The sequence below is a fragment of the Styela clava genome, chromosome 14, assembly GCF_964204865.1.
Source record: "Styela clava chromosome 14, kaStyClav1.hap1.2, whole genome shotgun sequence".
Classification (NCBI taxonomy): Eukaryota; Metazoa; Chordata; class Ascidiacea; order Stolidobranchia; family Styelidae; genus Styela; species Styela clava.
The window spans coordinates 6,273,563-6,295,199 of NC_135263.1; the positions used below are offsets into that span (position 1 = coordinate 6,273,563).

The 21,637-nt window shown below is 32.6% G+C and overlaps 2 protein-coding genes across 3 annotated transcripts; one reads left to right on the top strand and one right to left on the bottom strand.

Moving 5' to 3' along the window:
* Positions 1-886: 886 nt before the first annotated feature.
* LOC120340532 (transmembrane protein 143-like) lies at positions 887-7,878 on the bottom strand. Of its 2 annotated transcripts, none has more exons than XM_039408810.2 (7): positions 7,656-7,878; positions 6,822-7,349; positions 6,459-6,598; positions 5,016-5,144; positions 4,346-4,501; positions 3,837-4,024; positions 887-1,749 (listed from the first exon to the last, which is right to left on the bottom strand). In XM_039408810.2, the coding sequence occupies exons 1-7, from the start codon at positions 7,728-7,730 to the stop codon at positions 1,502-1,504; spliced, it is 1,464 nt and encodes a 487-aa protein (XP_039264744.2). In that variant the 5' UTR covers positions 7,731-7,878; the 3' UTR covers positions 887-1,501. The 2 variants fall into 2 exon arrangements, with proteins under 2 accessions (XP_039264744.2, XP_077975866.1); XM_078119740.1 differs by having other exon boundaries at positions 6,822-7,352; positions 7,656-7,814.
* Positions 7,746-21,321, top strand: LOC120340559 (leucine-rich repeat-containing protein 51-like). The gene is made up of 5 exons (XM_039408846.2): positions 7,746-7,879; positions 18,752-19,249; positions 19,862-20,070; positions 20,689-20,837; positions 21,155-21,321. Exons 2-5 carry the CDS (start codon positions 19,144-19,146, stop codon positions 21,294-21,296), a joined length of 606 nt encoding a protein of 201 aa, XP_039264780.2. The 5' UTR covers positions 7,746-7,879; positions 18,752-19,143; the 3' UTR covers positions 21,297-21,321.
* The last annotated feature ends 316 nt before the right edge of the window (positions 21,322-21,637 follow it).

The following is a 21,637-nucleotide window of genomic DNA, read 5'->3' on the forward strand; positions in this document are numbered from 1 at the left end:
TATCACAATTACTTGAAATTGCAGCGAAAATTCACTGAAAATATCTACAATTCAGGCATGATTAACACGCTATTCTACATTTTTTAGTTATTATTTATTCACGATCTAACATAATTTTAAAAGACGACCACTCCAGGGAATAGACAACAAATTGTAAATCGCTTTGCGCTTCATTTAACTGAAAAGCATTTGTTTTAATCAATCTTGATATTGACAAGACATTTAACATCCGATAATATGGTCAAAGGTTTTGGGAGAGAAAGAATCAACGCCGTCTCCAGTTGCCAATAATTTGCTTTATTTCAGTTAACAATGAAAGAATTCGTAACGGTATAAACGGAGTCTCATTCTTGGAGCTGAACCATTTTTTTATGTTAACGGACTTTAAAGTCGTTATATTAACGACTTTGGTTACTCCTGTAGTGTGTGTGTGTACTAGGTTAGACCATAATCCGATTCCGAATTTTCTTAGTTAGTTCTAATACGAGTTTGGGGACTGTCTGTGTTAGCCAAGTGAATATACCTCCTGTCCACAGGTTTCAGTCCCTATACACAACTTGATGTAAAGTAGGTGAAAAAAATTAGTTACTTCCATATTGGTACACACACTTCTGGAACGCCCGATTTAGTGCAAAAGAAAGGACACCCGGACCAAGGGTTATGGAGCGCTGCTTGGCATGTCCCCCCCAATATGTTTAGCATTCAATCATAACAGGTCGAAGATAGAAAAATCCGTATTCCAAAAAGGCTACCACAAAATTCGTTCTTCAGAATGACGGGTAACAATTTGCCAGTTTCTCATACCAGTCTTTTCATTTTATGACTAGCACATTTGGCGCCACTATTTCCATATCAAAATCATAATATCAGGCTATTCTCGTTCGAACATTTTAATCTCTTTATTATATATTGTCTTTCCATCAAATAAACTTAAATAAAAATAGCACAAATAGAACTTGTTAACGAGATAAATACAGAATATGAGTATAAGCATTACAGTGGTGAAAATTACACCCTTGCGAAAATGATACATAGAAACAATAAACTCAAATATATAGGATATCAATATTTTTAACATTACAAAAAAAAGCAAGCATGAACACAAAAAGTAAGAAAATATGACAATTTTACAGAAGTAAATTTTTTAAGTGATGACAGGGTCCCTCATGAATTCTGAAGTTTTATTTCTTAAGATTAGTTGAAATAACACAACACCAAGCATTGCAATGATTTCATTCCAAATAATATAATTTATATGTTATACAAGTTCATTGAAGAGATTATAGGAGAAGCATCCGATATTTCTCAATCTTTAATATGTCTAATTAATATAATACACCGTGCATATACAACATCACACAATTTATATTGCAGATCTCAAAATTTTCAAAAAAGTGTACACGAAAAAATAAATAAATTTTATATGATAAATTGACTTTCTGAAATAAAAAATAATATGGTTTTACTTGTATTTAATTGTATATCACATACTGCTTATAATTTAGGAGGTATCACAAATTTCTGTACACGCACATATCAATTCATCTTTTACTTTTTTGAGAGATGTGGATACATCAGTGACTTCATACAGTTTCTTATCATTGTACGACAAAATTCCGATATTCAATAAATTACTGATTCCGACACTCATGTCTATAGATCCGACTCCTCTTTCTGGATAATTTTGCTCCATTTTTTTAAACCAAGCATAACATTGACCAATTATTTCCTTGTTTGAAACTCCTTTGCCTGAAAACATGTATGATTTCTTTATTTCTTTATCATATTTAACCTTAACCATATTTCTTTATTCGGTTACTTGCTCATGTAGACAAACAAGCCAACATATGAATGCGCACGGCTTTAACATGTGAAACCTGTTTCGCCTCTACAACCATGATTTTCCAAATAAAGGAACGACTATTTTGTTTATCGCTGACACAATGAAAAATGCACTTACGGTATTTTCTCGGAATTACGCCTATCTCGCGAATAAGCCGACTCCCTAATACCAGCTTCAAAATAGTGAATTTATAAAAATTCGCATATACGCCGTTTCTACAAATCGTAATGAAGACAGCACTTTGCGGATTACTGTCAACATAAAAGGAATTAAATCAGCGCCGACTTGAAGTACCGAATGTATGACATGAGAACATTTTTGATTGAAAATGTTTTACAATCCTTATTTTATATTAAGTAGTCGAGATATCCTGAGCGGCAACGGCAATAAATTTGGTTATTTTTCGCAAGTCTTCTCAAACATGATTTGTGTAAGCTTCATATATGGGCTGATATATTTTATAATGTATGCCAAAGTGTCTGCCGATTATTTAATTGACTTTGTATACCAGCTGTTATTTGTGTTAATCCTTTAAAAACAAAAACGTGGAAAGCACTTCCTGCCCAATATCGGCACTTCAGAAAGAAAACGCTACCACGAGATAACGTAATTGATTTATGACCCTTCCGTTCTGCTGATTCAGGAAAAAAACGGAAAACACAGCTGTTGCCTAACCCATGGACGTACAGCAATATTTATCACACCATATTCATATGTTATTTCAACTTTTCAGTTAAATGGTTGTTCAAAATAATTGAAATTACAGTTTTATTGTTAAGAATTAATGCTGTGACTGTGAGTATTATTCTACCTGATTCTTACTTGTAAATTATGTTAATAACGTCTATATTGCTTTTCAATGCGCGGTGATTTGTATTAATGAAGGGATAAAACAGAAGGGATCAGCATAAAACAATTTCTTTTAAATCGAATGTTGTATTAACACATTCTTATAAATCGCTGATTCGGAAGTTGCTATTAAAAGGATTTTCAAACGTGGTAGAATGAATGTCGTTTTGTGACATATTTACAAGCTCCATTATTTCGATGTTGCTCCGTAATGCGATTTGAATAATTTTATTTATCATTTAATTTTAAATATTGTGTCATCACCTCAACAGCGTAAGCGATGTCATGCATATGTAACGGTAAATATTTCAATTATAACGGAGATAAGAGTCTTTATCAGCGCAACTGAAAAGGATAACATATCGTAAAGGTGATCAAAATGAGGGCGCCGTTACTTGCGTTGTACCGCGATAGTGCACTAAATGATAACGTTTCACCACGAAACGCTGGCCGTAAATCGACGCCAATCAGACTGTACAAGCGTCACGTGTTTAACAACCAATCACAGACTGTACGAGCCATCATCTGTATGATGAGACAATCACACCGGCACAAGCGATTGTGTGTGTGCGTTCTTTATCGTGAGAACTTAGTGCGGTTTGAAGCTTTTGGAATTACCGGCAAGTTAGCTAAATGTCAATCTCGTTGCGTGATCAAAGTCATGCGCGAATGAGTCGATTTTTTTATGCAATCTGAGTTATGCGAGTATAAGCCGCCCCCTTAGTTTGGCAACTTTTTTTTTGTGTTTTAAACTCGGCGTATGTGCGAAAATATACGGTATGTGTTAGAAAGCAACCATGCGAATATCTATTTATTCGCAAATTTGTATTTGGTAAATATATACCCCATATTTTTTGAGAAATTTTTTTCCCCGATCTATGAAAAAACTATAGGTGACTCATTTTTTTCCTAACCAAGAGTGATTAAAATGAAGACTTGCTGCTCAGACTGTAATGACAGCAACAGGTATGCCCAATTCTAGAGCTCAAGCAGCGAATTTTACAAAAAAATACTGTATTTCACTTTACAGGATTATGCAAATACTTTTCTATTAGATGATACTGATTTTATATTAGCTTCAAATTAGTTAACTTGTATGTTCATATCTATAATAAATTCAGCTTCCGTACTAATAACAAATTACCTTTGTTTCGATGAGCTGCTTGTAATGCAGCTACATAGGCAAGAATAGTTTTTTTGAAGTTTTGTCCTCTTGCTCGATTCAATATTTCGAATGCAAGAGCCGAGTTATTTGAAGTGCTTTTATAATAAAGCATTTGTTTCCATTGTATGTTATATCGATTTCTCACATTTCGGTAAATAACATTTGTTCTGTAGAAATGGAGGAATTTTAAGAAAAAGATAGAGAAATCATTTTTATGGTTTATATCTAATTTAATGCTTTTCGAGTTTCTGTCACAAATATAGACTTTGATTATCACATTTAAAGGTTTAAAATTACGGCTCAATATATCCATAAAAATAAGCCAGACTCGGATTTGACAGCCTTGATCTTTTTGGAATCCAGAAATTCGGATGAATTCTGAAATATTCTCTGTGTAAATATCACAAAACTAGCATAAAATAGAAGCCTATCCAATTAAAGTGTTGATAATTACTCAAAATAGCTTACACAAACGTATTCATTCTTACCTATAAAGTATAAATGACAAAACAACTGCCGATACCAACATAAACCCAAATTTATGTTCCGATTGCAACCAAAGTCCAAAATTAAAGAAAAATGTTACTCCACTTGATAAGAGAAAAATATTCCAAAACCATTTTTGTTTCCATGGTATATGAATCCTGTTTGAAATTCGAAGATATTTATGATTGATAAGAAAATGCAATTGTAATTTTCTGTTTTTTTTCAAACATAGTATATCAATCAAATTACATTTTCTATATTTTTGTTAATGAATTGTGTCGGGAACTAGGATCTATCCTGTTTGGCATTGCCTACCCAATTTATTACACCCTGGGTTAGAGCTAAGATCTGAAGCCCGACCCAACCCAAAATTCGGGCCGGGTCGGGCCTGAAATGTCAATCATTACGTTCGAGTCCGGCTTCTCTATCGCTGATTTTTTTTTTTAAATGAGGCGTCGAGGGTCGAGTTTAATTCCCACGGGCCTGAGTCGAGCCGGACTGTAATTTTTGGGCCCGATCTTACCTCCACCCTGGGTGAGGTGGGTGATGGGCATAGGGTTTGAACTTGATATGTGTAATTTGATTCTTATTCAAGTAGTTTGATGATTTAAAATACACAAATCGTGATGGAACAAAATCATGATTCATACAAAAAATTCAAATTGTTCTTACTTTGCCTGCGGAATCAATGCTTCAAAATGTCCGACGGGAACATCCTTGAAACATTTGAAAATCATGTTTGAAGATTTCTTACTTTTAGCAGCAATGACAACCCTTCGATGACAAAGACTAGTTAGCTTCCTGTAAAATATAAAAACAATGAAAAAAAAATTAAAACTTCAAACTTGCAGTTTTATTAATTTAGTACAATAGCCAGTAAATTGGCCTCCCCACATTTAAAGAGCAATATCAGTATACAGGGAGTCCTCGACTTACGACGTTGTTCCGTTCTTGAGACGCGGTGTAACCCGAATTTCAGTGTAAGTCGGAACAACAAAAATGGTGTACACTCACCGTACACTATCACTGAAACTGCGTACCATGTGACTGAAGCTTAGTGATTATTCGTTCATAATCGTAATAGTTCGCAATTGTCATCGTAAATAATAAAACCAATCCAATGTGGCCAAAGCACTGATTTTCTTGATCACAATGATCCAATTTAAGGGCTTAGATATTACAGTACAGTATTATATTTTTATGGAGTGCGTTTGCAACCTCGAAACAGTGTTATGGAGTGTGCGTTCGTAACCTCGAAATAGCGTAAGTCGCGACCGTCGTAACCCTGAGGACTCCCTGTATATTTAAAATACAAAGGTTTAACCTGAACAAAAGAAGTAAATTGAACATGCAGTGAAGTATACGAGTATATATAAGTCATTCGCAATATAAAAAATGCTTCAACTTTTCTAAGTGGGCCAGCCCCTCAAAGAAATAGGAGTGGAAAACAACAGAATTGTTGATAGTTGCTCGACAAATAGTTCGTTATTTGGTGGATATAAAATTTTAAAATAAATTAATATTGGAATCAGAGCAACTAACGGCCAACTCGCTGAGGAATATACAGAGACAAATTCATATTCAATAAATGTAAGGATAAGTAAGGGCTGGCCAACCTTGCTATGGGTTCTAATTAGAAAGAAAAGAATAATAAGTACAGCGCGCCTTTTCATATCAACCTGGATGAAGTTTAAAAAACAATTACGTGCATTGTTCATGTCAGGATAAATATTTGTTCAATATCTGCATTGTAACAACATAATGCATATAACATGGCAAAACATAGCACTTGAGAAATTTTTTTCTGTTTTGAGTGCAGAGTTATGTAGAGGTCCCCAAACCCCAGTTAATGGCCTCAACATACAAAGTCTCAAGTTAAGTTAGTCTATGGAGATGGTTACATATTACTGGCAGTGAGAGATTTCAGTAATTTTATCAAGATGACCTTTGTCACATTGCGTCTCTGACAAATGGTGACTCGATTGGAATCAATGACTCCTCCCCAACACTGCTAAGATGGTTGCTACTCCAAATTTGGGGAATATTTATTGCAAAAAGCAATATATTAGCAAAAAAAAGATCAGAACTATGAATTAGATTTTGAACAACACATACTGATAACTATTTCGTGAGCTGATCTTTTTCCACTGTTTTTCTGTTCTTTTTTTGAAGGAAACATATTTATCTTGATTCGAACCGGAAGTTCCGAAAACCCAAACTTTCAAAAAGTCAAATTCTTCAATCTCAACTTTCAGCTAAAGAAGGAGAAAAAAGAAGCCTTAACAGAAGGAAAAGAAAACACACTGCAAAAGGGTGAGGGATCATTCCTGCATAAATGCAGTGAATCAGGAGACTTCGGAATATTTGCACCTATTACTGCAAAAGTCATTAGTAGAATTTTTGATAAGTATACAAAAGCTTTTTCATTACCCAGATAAATTGAAAATCTAATTTAAAAAATGTACTATTTCTATATACCTCAACATTTTCGTATCGATGGTAAGTTAGGAACAAATTTTCAACATCATTTTGACTGATTTCTGAGTAGCCAGCTTGTTTCAAAAAGGTAGAAATATGACGAAGAAAATCTGTTTCTTTTTTTAAATCAGTTTCCTCGTCCACATCAGTATTTTTATTTTCACTCTCGTCAATCTCCAGTTTTACTCTGTCAGGATCGATTGCTTTAAATTTACTTCCAATCGCGTCCACTTCATCCCATGTTTGAAAGGATACAAGTCTTTCCATTCCAGCTGCAAGGTGCATGAAGTCATGCTGAAGGTTTTTATGTCGCTTTCCTTTTGCATCACCAGCTGATAGTAAGGATATGCGTTTGACTTCTTCGCTGAGAAGTTCAACAAATTGTTTTTTAGGCCATGTTACGTGATTATTTTCACATTTTACTCCAGGAATACTTGGTGGGGCAACAGATGATTTGTAGCGAAATGACGATTGTTTCAAGTTATGATTGATTCGATTTGGATGACGTGTCGTCCAACAGGGTGCCAGCTACTGAAAATAAAACAAATGTGAAATATTCCAATTTATTACTGATATTAACAAGCATAGGCCTTCATGTTATCTAAATTCAGAAATTGGATAGTGCTATTAGACTATAGCTGGTTTCATTTAATTCAGTAATTATTGTAAAAACAAAATTAAATCGCCAAAAAATAAAATGCCAATAACAAAATCGTAGTTTACTATTTTCAAATATTATTATACTCAAATCAGCATATCCCATGGACCTATCCATAAAAAAATTCATGCAGTTTAACTGTGCTATGCCGAACTTAGGATAAGAAAAGTTCTCACCAAGGTAAACCTGACAGAAGAGCAAGCATTTTTGTTAAACACCGCCTGGAAATGATGATGATTGAGGAGCGGCATTCCCACGTTCTGCTATAGACGGAAATTGCGCCTGTTGTAATACGCCTCCATTTTTTCAGATAACATAATTTTTGAAAACAAAAATCTTGAAAAGAAACTTTACTAATACAGCACCCAGCTCGACATAATTCATCCCTAACAACAGGGAGGCGATACCTCTGTGAAGCTAGCAGCAAAACACGAAATTGTGACTGACAGAATCGCAGAAAATACCCACGCGTAAAAATAAATGTTCCCAATGATTTTTAAAAGAAAGTGTATATTTTGATTAGTTTCACAATAGCAATTAAAGCAAAACAATCATTAATTACACTCCTCGTATTGTTAATATATAGGAAACAAGCTAAAGCAACTGTTACAGTGCACAAAATTTTTTTATAATTCTTTGAGAGATGTTTAAAAATGACTGAATTTTCGTCGTGTAACATGGTCGTTTCATGAAAACCTCCAATAAAGGCAGCATTGCAACACCATTGGTGAAAAGTAGAAACCTCAAAGATTCGATTTCAATATGTCAGAACAGTCTCAGCACGTTTTGACTTGACCATATATAATACTAAACATAGCGTATATTCTTCAATTTTTAAAACAATGTATATACAACAAATTTGAAACTGATTTTGTATTTCAACTAAATTTATTGGATAGTTCATCAAAGAAGATATTTTTCTCTTTGTCACACAACAATAATGCACTTCATTAAACTTAGAATAAGTTGAGGAAAGTCTGAAATACCGAAAAAATAATTACGCCCTCTTGTGGATTCTTTGATAAATTTCACAAAATTATCGTTTTTGAAAGGGCGATTTCTCAAAAACCGCCAATAAAGGCAGCACTACGAAACATTCGAAGAAAAGCAGATACCCTATAGATTCGATTTTAATATGTCAGAACAGTAGAAGCACGTTTTAACTTGGCAATACATGATACCAAACATAGCATATAATTTTCAATTTTATTAACTATGTAGATGTAACATATTTAAAAACGGTTTGGTATTTCAACTAAATTTACTGGATAATTCATCAAATACTTTTCTCTCTTGGCCATATATCACAACTGTACGTTCATTAAACTTGGAATAAGTGGCAAATCTAAAAATAACAAAAAACGATTTTACGCCCTCTTGTGGATTTTTTTAGGAACTTCAAAAAAATATCGTTTTTGAAAGGGCGATTTCTCAAAAACCGCCAATAAAGGCAGCACTACGACACATTCGGAGAAAAGCAGATACCTTATAGATTTGATTTCATTATGTCAGAACAGTAGCAGCATGTTTTGACTTGGCCATATATAATACCAAACATAGCGTGTATTCAAAAAGTTATAAACAATGCAGACGTAACATATTCAAAAAACGTTTAGTATTTCAACTAAATTTACTAGATAAATTATCAAACATCTTCTTTTCTTGGACATACATATATACTGTACGTTCATTAAACTTGGAATAAGTTGCGGAAAGTATAAAATACCAAAAAGCATTTTACGTCCTTTTGTGGATTATTTTCAAAATTTCAAAAAATTATCGTTATTGAAATAGCGATTTTTCGAAACCGCCAATAAAGGCAGCATTACGACACATTTGGAGAAAAGCAGATACCTTATGGATTCGATTTTAATATGTCACAACAGTAGCAGCACGTTTTGACTTGGCCATATATAATTCCAAACATAGCGTATATTTTCAATTTTATTAACTATGTATATGTGACATATTTAAAAACGGTTTGGTATTTCAACTAAATTTACTGGAAAATTCATCAAATACTTCCCTCTCTTGGGTATACAACAAAACTGTACGTTCATTAAACTTGGAATTAGTGTGCAAATCTTAAAATGCCAAAAAATGATTTGACGCCCTCTAGTGGATCCTTTTCGGAATTTCGAAAAATTATCGTTTTTGAAAGGGCGATTTCTCAAAAACCTCCAATAAAGGCAGCACTACGACACATTCGGAGAAAAGCAGATACCTTATAGATTTGATTCCATTATGTCAGAACAGTAGCAGCACGTTTTGACTTGGCCATATATAATACCAAACATAGCGTGTATTCAAAAAGTTATAAACAATGCAGACGTAACATATTCAAAAAAACGTTTGGTATTTCAACTAAATTTACTAGATAAATTATCAAACATCTTCTTTTCTTGGACATACATATATACTGTACGTTCATTAAACTTGGAAATTAGTTGCGGAAAGTATAAAATACCAAAAAGCATTTTACGTCCTTTTGTGGATTATTTTCAAAATTTCAAAAAATTATCGTTATTGAAATAGCGATTTCTCGAAACCGCCAATAAAGGCAGCATTACGACACATTTGGAGAAAAGCAGATACCTTATGGATTCGATTTTAATATGTCACAACAGCAGCAGCACGTTTTGACTTGGCCATATATAATTCCAAACATAGCGTATATTTTCAATTTTATTAACTATGTATATGTGACATATTTAAAAACGGTTTGGTATTTCAACTAAATTTACTGGAAAATTCATCAAATACTTCCCTCTCTTGGGTATACAACAAAACTGTACGTTCATTAAACTTGGAATTAGTGTGCAAATCTTAAAATGCCAAAAAATGATTTGACGCCCTCTAGTGGATCCTTTTCGGAATTTCGAAAAATTATCGTTTTTGAAAGGGCGATTTCTCAAAAACCTCCAATAAAGGCAGCACTACGACACATTCGGAGAAAAGCAGATACCTTATAGATTTGATTCCATTATGTCAGAACAGTAGCAGCACGTTTTGACTTGGCCATATATAATACCAAACATAGCGTGTATTCAAAAAGTTATAAACAATGCAGACGTAACATATTCAAAAAAACGTTTGGTATTTTAACTAAATTTACTAGATAAATTATCAAACATCTTCTTTTCTTGGACATACATATATACTGTACGTTCATTAAACTTGGAAATTAGTTGCGGAAAGTATAAAATACCAAAAAGCATTTTACGTCCTTTTATGGATTATTTTCAAAATTTCAAAAAATTATCGTTATTGAAATAGCGATTTCTCGAAAACCGCCAATAGAGGCAGCATTACGACACATTTGGAGAAAAGCAGATACCTTATAGATTCGATTTTAATATGTCACAACAGCAGCAGCACGTTTTGACTTGGCCATATATAATTCCAAACATAGCGTATATTTTCAATTTTATTAACTATGTATATGTGACATATTTAAAAACGGTTTGGTATTTCAACTAAATTTACTGGAAAATTCATCAAATACTTCCCTCTCTTGGGTATACAACAAAACTGTACGTTCATTAAACTTGGAATTAGTGTGCAAATCTTAAAATGCCAAAAAATGATTTGACGCCCTCTTGTGGATCCTTTTCGGAATTTCGAAAAGTTATCGTTTTTGAAAAGGACGATTTCTCAAAAACCGCCAATAAAGGCAGCACTACGACACATTCGGAGTAAAGCAGATACCTTATAGATTTGATTTCATTATGTCAGAACAGTAGCAGCACGTTTTGACTTGGCCTTATATAATACCAAACATAGCGTGTATTCAAACTTTTATAAACAATGCAGACGTAACATATTTAAAAACGGTTTGATATTTCAACTAAATTTCCTAGATAATTTATCAAACATCTTTTTCTCTTAGACATACATATATACTGTACGTCCATTGAACTTGGAATGAGTTGCGGAAAGTATGAAATAACGGAAAATCATGTTTCGCCTTCTTGTTGATTATTTTCAAATTTTCGAAAAATTATCGTTTTTGAAATAGCGATTTCTCAAAAACCGCCAATAAAGGCAGCACTACGACACATTCGGAGAAAAGCAGATACCTTATAGATTCGATTTTATCATGTCAGAACAGTAGCAGCACGTTTTGACTTGGCCATATATAATACCAAACATAGCGTATAATTTTCAATTTTATCAACTATGTAGATGTAACATATTTAAAAACGGTTAGGTATTTCAACTTAATTTACTGGATAATTCATCAAACACTTTTCTCTCTTGGTCATACATCAAAACTGTATGTTCATTAAACTTGGAATAAGACGGCGAATCCTAAAATAACAAAAAATGATTTGACGCTCTCTTGTGGATTTTTTTCGAAGTTTTTAAAAAAATATCGTTTTTGAAAGGGCGATTTCTCAAAAACCGCCAATAAAGGCAGCACTACGACACATTCGGAGTAAAGCAGATACCTTATAGATATGATTTCATTATGTCAGAACTGTAGCAGCACGTTTTGACTTGGCCATATATAATACCAAACATAGCGTGTATTCAAACTTTTATAAACAATGCAGACGTAACATATTTAAAACGGTTTGGTATTTCAAATAAATTTCCTAGATAATTTATTAACATCTTTTTCTCTTGGACATACATATATACTATACGTTCATTAAACTTGGAATAAGTTGCGGAAAGTATAAAATACCAAAAAGCATTTTACGTCCTCTTGTGGATTATTTTCAAAATTTCGAAAAATTATCGTAATTGAAATAGCGATTTCTCAAAAACCGCCAATAAAGGCAGCACTACGACACATTTGGAGAGAAGCAAATACCTTATAGATTCGATTTTAATAAGTCAGAACAGTAGCAGCACGTTTTGAGTTGACCATATATAATACCAAACATAGCGTATAATTTTTAATTTTATCAACTATGTAGATGTAACATATCTAAAAACGGTTAGGTATTTCAACTAAATTTACTGGTAATTCATCAAACACTTTTTTCTCTTGGTCATACATCAATACTGTACGTTAATTAAACTTGGAATAAGTTGTGAATTGTATAAAACCACATAAAATGTCTTACGCCCTATTATATATTTTTTTCAATTTCCTAAATATACCGTTTTTGGAGTGACGAATTCTTGAAAACCGCCAATAAAGGCAGCATTACGACACATTCTGAGAAAAGCATATACCTTATAGATTTAATTATATTATGTCAGAACAGTAGCAGCTCGTTTTGATTTGGCCATATATAATACCAAACATAGTGTATAATTTTCAATTTTATAAACAATGCAGACGTAACATATTTAAAAACGGTTTGGTATTTCAACTAAATTTACTCGATAAATAATCGAATATATTTTTCTCCCGGTCCTAAATCAATACTGTACTTTAATTGAACTTGGAATAAGTTGTGGAAAGTATAAAACAACAAAAAATTATTTTACGCATCCTTGTGGATTCTTTTCATAATTTAAAAAAATATCGTTTTTGAAAGGGCGATTTCTCGAAAACCGCCAATAAAGGCAGCACTACGACACATTCGGAAAAAAACAAATACATTTCGAATTCCATTTCACTGTACTAAAACAGTAGCTGCACGATTGACTCCGCCATACGTAATACCAAACATATCGTAAATTTCCCTTCTTTTTTGCATTTATTTTTACATTCGCTGATACACCTTGTTCTCTTAGATAGACATTCAAGCATGGTTGTGAACATTGCCTTCTTTCGCAATTTCGCAAGTTATTTGTAAGTTTCTCGCCGTGTTTCAAAAAAATAGGTTTGGATGAAGTGTTTTAATCGTTATCATGTCTTCCGATGAGCTTAAGTTTGATTGCAATAAAAAAAGTGCGATCTGGAAAGACAGCGATTGACTAGGGATAGGCTAAAATGATCCATCATTACTTGTAACCGGTTCGTGGTTTTATATTTTTATGAAAATAATGACTTAGAGCTTGTAAATTAGTTTATATTATTCCAACTTATTCCAAGTTTAATGAACGTTCATTATTGATGTACGTCCAAAAAAAAAAAGATGTTTGATGAATTATCTAAGAAATTTATTTGAAATACCAAACCGTTTTTAAATATGTTACGTCTGCATTGTTTATAAAAGTTTGAATTATAAATTTAGTTAAAATACAAAATCTTTTTACAATATGTTACGTGTACATTGTTTATAAAATTGTGAATACACGTTATATTTGGTATTATATATGGCCAAGTAAAATCGTGCTGCTGTTGTTCTGACATAATGAGATGGAATCTATATGGTATTTTCTTTTCTCCGAATGTGTTGTAGTGCTGCCTTTATTGGCGGTTTTTGAGAAATCGCCCTTTTAAAAACGATATTTTTTCAAAACTTCAAAACAAAAAAAAAACACAAGAGGGCGTCAAATCATTTTTTGTTATTTTAGGATTCGCCGTCTTATTCCAAGTTATATGAACATACAGTTTTGATGTATGACCAAGAGAGAAAAGTGTTTGATGAATTATCCAGTAAATTAAGTTGAAATACCTAACCGTTTTTAAATAGGTTACATCTACATAGTTGATAAAATTAAAAATTATACGCTATGTTTGGTATTATATATGGCCAAGTCAAAACGTGCTGCTACTGTTCTGACATATTAAATTCGAATCTTTAAGGTATCTGCATTTCTCCAAATTTGTCGTAGTGCTGCCTTTATTGGTGGTTTTCGAGAAATCGCTATTTCAATTACGATAATTTTTTGAAATTTTGAAAATAATCCACAAGAGGACGTAAAATGCATTTTGGTATTTTATACTTTCCGCAACTTATTCCAAGTTTAATAAACGTATAGTATATATATATGTCCAACAGAAAATGATGTTTGATAAATTATCTAAGAAATTTATTTGAAATACCAAACCGTTTTTAAATATGTTACGTCTGCATTGTTTATAAAAGTTTGAATACACGCTATGTTTGGTATTATATATGGCCAAGTCAAAACGTGCTGCTACTGTTCTGACATAATGAAATCAAATCTATAAGGTATCTGCTTTACTCCGAATGTGTCGTAGTGCTGCCTTTATTGGCGGTTTTTGAGAAATCGCCCTTTCAAAAACGATATTTTTTTAAAAACTTCGAAAAAAATCCACAAGAGGGCGTCAAATCATTTTTTGTTATTTTAGGATTCGCCGTCTTATTCCAAGTTTAATGAACATACAGTTTTGATGTATGACCAAGAGAGAAAAGTGTTTGATGAATTATCCAGTAAATTAAGTTGATATACCTAACCGTTTTTAAATATGTTACATCTACATAGTTGATAAAATTGAAAATTATACGCTATGTTTGGTATTATATATGGCCAACTCAAAACGTGCTGCTACTGTTGTGACATAATAAAATCGAATCTATAAGGTATCTGCTTTTCTCCGAATGTGTCGTAGTGCTGCCTTTATTGGCGGTTTTTGAGAAATCGCTATTTCAAAAACGATAATTTTTCGAAAATTTGAAAATAATCAACAAGAAGGCGAAACATGATTTTCCGTTATTTCATACTTTCCGCAACTCATTCCAAGTTCAATGGACGTACAGTATATATGTATGTCCAAGAGAAAAAGATGTTTGATAAATTATCTAGGAAATTTAGTTGAAATACCAAACCGTTTTTAAATATGTTACGTCTGCATTGTTTATAAAAGTTTGAATACACGCTATGTTTGGTATTATATATGGCCAAGTCAAAACGTGCTGCTACTGTTCTGACATAATGAAATCAAATCTATAAGGTATCTGCTTTACTCCGAATGTGTCGTAGTGCTGCCTTTATTGGCAGTTTTTGAGAAATCGCCCTTTCAAAAACGATAATTTTTCGAAATTCCGAAAAGGATCCACAAGAGGGCGTCAAATCATTTTTTGGCATTTTAAGATTTGCACACTAATTCCAAGTTTAATGAACGTACAGTTTTGTTGCATACCCAAGAGAAGAAAGTATTTGATGAATTTTCCAGTAAATTTAGTTGAAATACCAAACCGTTTTTAAATATGTCACATCTACATTTTTTAATAAAATTGAAAATATACGCTATGTTTGGAATTATATATGGCCAAGTCAAAACGTGCTGCTACTGTTCTGACTTATTAAAATCGAATCTATAAGGTATCTGCTTCTCTCCAAATGTGTCGTAATGCTGCCTTTATTGGCGGTTTTTGAGAAATCGCTATTTCAATAACGATTATTTTTTGAAATTTTGAAAATAATCCACAAAAGGACGTAAAATGCTTTTCGGTATTTTATACTTTCCGCAACTTATTCCAAGTTTAATGACCGTATAGTATATATGTATGTCCAAGAAAAGAAGATGTTTGATAATTTATCTAGTAAATTTAGTTGAAATACCAAACGGTTTTTAATATGTTACGTCTGCATTGTTTATAACATTTTGAATACACACTATGTTTGGTATCATATATGACCAAGTCAAAACGTGCTGCTACTGTTCTGACATAATGGAATCAAATCTATAAGGTATCTGCTTTTCTCCGAATGTGTCGTAGTGCTGCCTTTATTGGAGGTTTTTGAGAAATGGCCCTTTCAAAAACGATAATTTTTCGAAATTCCGAAAAAGATCTACTAGAGGGCGTCAAATCATTTTTTGGCATTTTAAGATTTGCACACTAATTCCAAGTTTATTGAACGTACAGTTTTGATGTATGACCAAGAGAAAAAAGTGTTTGATGAATTATCCAGTAAATTTAGTTGAAATACTTAACCGTTTTTAAATATGTTACATCTACATAGTTGATAAAATTGAAAATTATATGCTATGTTTAGTATTAAATATGGCCAAATCAAAACGTGCTGCTACTGTTCTGGTTTGGTGAAATCGAATCTTCAACGTATCTGCTATTCTCCAAAATTGTCGTATTGCTGCCTTTATTGGCCATTTTCCGAGAAATCGTCACTGCAAAAACGGCATGTTTGGGAAATTGAAAAAATTATATATAGATTGTAAGACATTTTTCACTGTTTTATACAATTTGCATCTTATTCCAAGTTTAATTAACACACAGTATCGGTGTTTGAAAAAGTAAGAAAACGGAATATTACGATATTAGGTGAGTTTATTTGAAATACCAAACCTTTTTGAAATATGTGAACATCTACGCTATTCAAATAATTGAGATATACGCTATGTTTGGTATTATAAATGGCCAAGTCGAAACGTGCTGCTACTGTTATGGTATAGTGAAGTCGAATCTAAAAGGTATTTGCTTTTTTCCGAATGTGTCGTATTGCTGCCTTTATTGGCGGTTTTCGAGAAATCGCCCTTTCAAAAACGATTATTTTTCGGAATTCAGAAAAGAACCCATTATAGAAAGCGTAAAATGTTTTTTTTTATATTTTAAACTTTCCCAATTAATTCTTAGTTTAATAAACGTACAGTATTCATTTGTGACAAGGAGAAAAATATATTTGATCAATTTTCCAGCAGCTTCAGTTGAAATACAAATCCATCTTAAATTTGTTACGTCGACATTGTTTATAAAACTGAGAATACACGCTATTTTGGTATTATATATAGCCAAGTCAAAACATGCTGCCACTGTTTTGTTATAGTGAAATCAAATCTATAGGGTATATACTTTTCTCCGAATGTGTCGTAGTGCTGCCTTTATTGGCGGTTTTCGAGAAATTGCCCTTCCAAAATCGATATTTTTTCGAAATTTTGAAAAGAATCCACGAGAGGGCGTAAAATGTTTTTTTGGTATTTTATACTTTTCTTCTGCAACTCATTCTAAGTTTAATAGACGTACAGTATTAATGTGTGACAAAGAGAAAAATATATATTTTATCAATTGTTCAGCAAATTTAGTTGACATACAATTCCTTTTTAAATTTGTTTCGTCCACATTGTTCATAAAATTGAAAGAGTATACGCTATGTTTGGTATTATATATGGCAAAGTCAAAACGTGCTGCTACCGTTCTGACATAATAAAATTGAATCTATAAGGTATGTGCTTTTCTCTGAATGTGTCGCGATGCTGCCTTTATTGGCGGTTTTTGAGAAATCACCAATCCAAAAACGATAATTTTCGAAATTCTCAAACTAATTTAAGGGGGTGCGCAAAATTTTTTTTATTATTACTTTATACTTTCTGAAACTTATTCTAACTTTAATAGACGTACAGTATTGATGTGCGGCAAAGAGAAAAAAATATTTGATCAATTATCCTGCAACTTTAGTTGAAATACAAACCCTTTTTTAATATGTTACGTACCTTTGTTTTAAAAATCGAGGAATATAGGCTATGTTTGGTAATATATATGGCCAAGTCAAAACGTGCTGCTACTGTTCTGGTATAATAAAATCGAATCTATAATGTATGTGCTTTTATCCGAATATGTCGTAGTGCTGCCTTTATTGGCGGTTTTCGAAAAATCGCCATTTTAAAAACGATAATTTTTTGTAATCCAGGACAGACTCCACTAGGAGTCGCAACTGTTTTTTTGCTGTTTTATACTTCCCGCAACGTATTCCAAGTTTAAAAGATGTACAGTATTAATGTGTGACAAAGAGAAAATGATATTTTATCCATTATCTAGCAAATTTAGTTGAAATACAAAATCAATTTTAAATTTGTTACGTCCATGCCATTATTAAAATTTAGATTACACGATATGTTTGGTAATATGGTGACCGTACATTTGAACCCATGCGTATATCCACGGGTTCAATCTATATGCGGGTGCTAAAACCCATGGGTTAGGGTTAGTATGGGTTTAACTATTCGTGAAACAAAAAAAATTCCATAGATGCAATAGCATACAGGTGCAATTGTCATGGGTTCAAATGTACGTGGGTTCAAATGTAATGGAACCGGTAATATATATGGTCAATCCAAAACGTACTGCTACTGTTCTGTTATAGAAAAATCGAATTTATAGGGTATCTGCTTTTCTCCAAATGTGTCGTGGTGCTGCCTTTATTGGCGGTTTTCGAGGAATCGAGGTTCCGAAAAGGATAATTTTCCGAAACTTTGTATTTGCGGAATACCTGAAAATTCATTTTTCGCTTAGTTAGTCTTTTTTTAAACACTATTTTCTTGTTAAATTTAGTGTAATTATTCAGTTTAAAGATTTTTCATCTATTTTCGTGCCAATATTATATTTTGATCAGCATTTTCAATTTTCATATTTACCTATAAGTGAACACCATATGCGCGTGGAACCTATATTCAATGTGTAAAAATATTCTGGCTGAAAGTGCTGCTAGCTTCACAGTGGTGGAGGCGATCTGCAAAGCATTGAAAAATCGAAAACAAATTAAGCTGATTAAGGATTTATTTTGCAGCTTGTAAGTGACATCATGCGACAGAGGAAATTGTCATCAAAATATTATAAAATAAAACTAATACTCAATTTTTGTTTGTATTATTTGATCTTTATTTTTTCAAATGCAGAAAGCGTATTTTGTAAATACTAAAACAAAAAATTAAACGTATATATCGACATTTCAACAAATGACCCTAGTTCTTTAACGAGGTCATCGTCCTGGAAACAGCAGTGAAGCGAAACCGCACAAAAACATTTGCTTCATTCTTGTTGCAACTCGAAGTTGTAAAAAAGTTCTGAAGTTTTCTTGTTGTTCTATATGATGTAAGTGCGGTAGGTTCAGGACAAAATGGAAAGTAATCAAGAGAAGAAGCAGAGTACGAAGCAAACTTCTCCTCGAATTTCTAGCACTGTACTACTGGACTTTTCTTTCAAGACACTTTTGTGTGTTGGAGGTCAGTGATATTAAAATAACGTTATTTGTATTTCTCAACCTGGCGGTACTGTAATTTACATATTCTAGTATTTCATTCTTGTCGCTTATTGTATTAGACTGACATAAGACAATGAATGTAAATATTCTAACCTAGTGGTTTTTTAACTTTTATGATCTCAAAAGATTCTGGATATTTGTCAGTTTGCGGCAGTCCCAACTTTTGCTCTTAACCTTTTTCTATTAATTATTAATTAACAAACGAAAGTAATGGAAAAGAAGACAAATCACTGTTGATTTATTTTAAATTAATAGTCATCTCGAATGGTACTGACCACCCGCCCTCCTGTCATAAAGTTTCAAAGAGATGGATGTTTTTAGTAAACTAGACAATCACTCGTTCTCAATTTTATAATTCTGGCTGCTGGGTTACAGATATTTTCCTTCAGAAATAGTTAACCAGGTATTTGTTTCAGATGCATGGACTTTCTGATGGAGAATTCATAACTGACCAGCAGTTATATGAACCACTTTATGGCGAGTCCAGCATCTATCTTTCAGTGGAATTCGAACCTGTGAACATTCAGTTTGTGTGGTCTTTGTTGACATAATTTGCAATTATCTTTTATACCAGATATGATTGATGAAGTAAAAAAGGGTGAAATCACTGGTTTAAAACGATCAGAAGAAAGTGGAAAACTTCTTTGCACTGCATTGCGACTTAATAATAACAACATCGGTGATTTGCAAGATTTAGGAGAAACATTGGAAGCATTATTTGATGATCCTGATACAATTGAATGGATTGATCTTTCCTTCAATGATTTGAGTTGTATCACTGGTGTAAGTCAGGAATGCAATATTTTTTTTGATTTTAAAACGATCAAATTGAGTTACTATATTATCCTTGTTGGTTTTTATAAAGTATATAGGTGATAGGATTTTCGAATTTATATGATAGAGAAAAAACGATGAGATGGTTGAATAATATGGTTGATCATGGCCTCTCATTAGGGTATGGGGATGGTTAACCAGTCATTTGTTCCAGATGCATAGGCTTGATAGTGGCAAAAGCCATATCCGACCTGCAGGTAGCTGAACTTTTGAGGGCGCAGGGTTAGGACCAATCTCAAGTTGAGTTTTTCCCATACTTTAGGACAGGAAAAATTATTTTTAAAAAGACTTGTATTACTGGGAAGATTTTATACCACTGTTATATATAGCTTAGAGGTATGAAATAAATAGGATACTAACGTAACAATGTGGCAATAAGATATCATCAGCAATTATTATTCAATAACTTATTTTTATAACCGTTTTGAATAAATTCGAGTTGACTGTCAATTATACTCAATCAAAATAATTTATTATTTCATACCGCTTACTCATGTAATATGGAAGCCAGTTTTTTTCCGGTTCGAATAACTATATATTATTAAGTTGTTGTTAATCTTGTTTCAGCTTCTTGATAAATTAAAGAATTTAAAGCGACTTTATCTTCATGGAAACACTATTGATAAGATTCAAGAAGTCAATAAACTTGCTGTTTTACCTGATTTGAAGAGTTTGACACTTCATGGGAATCCAATAGAATCTGAGAAAGGATACAGGTGAGAATATTTTAATCGAAATATCATGTATTATTCAGGGTATTTCTTCATTTTACTATATACAGTTATACAGAATAGCATCACATGGCTGCCCACAACTACTCTGCCCTCAATGGCTGAAAATATACACTGCTGAATGAAATACTTAACTTAATGAAATGACTTACTTAATTCAACTTCATAAGTTTAAGCAAAGAAGGCGTATTTACCTAAGTTTCGAGTAGCAACAAATTATTCAAATTGGCAAACTGTCAGTCACTGTAAAATATATAACATGTTGATTTTCTTTAATATAAAAATTATTTGTTTTTCAATAGACAATTTGTTCTCTCTACACTGCCAAGCTTGAAGACTCTGGATTTTAGCGGAGTTACGAAGCAAGATCGTTCCACGGCAGAAACTTGGAAAAGAATGTATGGAGGACTGAAACGCAACAGGAGAACGAAATCAATAGCATGAAAACATTCAGTTTTTCCTATTTTTTTGAGAAAGTAATTGTAATTTGTATATAGTAGAATTCTATATTTGATCAAGTGCATCATATGAATAAACACTACATTGAATAATCAGCTTCGTATTCGCTTATACTGTGTTACCTTTTGTCCATTATGCTCGCTTTAAATTGATATCACTTTGTTATTTTTAAACACTACAAAGCTACATATCAATTTTCACACAATACAAGTGCATTGCACTCTTTCTTGCTTTAGTATGTTAAATCATAGCTAGCTTTTTATCGTTCAGTGTATATTATTTTGAAATGTCAAGCTTTTCTCATCCCTCCCTTTTCAGCAAATCAC

Coding starts and splice junctions, on each gene's coding strand:
- LOC120340559 (XM_039408846.2), top strand. CDS start 19,144: ATGGAAAGTAATCAAGAGAAGAAGCAGAGTACGAAGCAAACTTCTCCT. Junction 19,250..19,861: donor GACACTTTTGTGTGTTGGAG/GTCAGTGATATT, acceptor CTTTTATACCAG/ATATGATTGATGAAGTAAAA. Junction 20,071..20,688: donor ATTTGAGTTGTATCACTGGT/GTAAGTCAGGAA, acceptor ATCTTGTTTCAG/CTTCTTGATAAATTAAAGAA.
- LOC120340532 (XM_039408810.2), bottom strand. CDS start 7,730: ATGCCGCTCCTCAATCATCATCATTTCCAGGCGGTGTTTAACAAAAAT. Junction 4,502..5,015: donor GCATTGATTCCGCAGGCAAA/GTAAGAACAATT, acceptor AATTTCAAACAG/GATTCATATACCATGGAAAC. Junction 1,750..3,836: donor AGCAGCTCATCGAAACAAAG/GTAATTTGTTAT, acceptor ACATGTTTTCAG/GCAAAGGAGTTTCAAACAAG.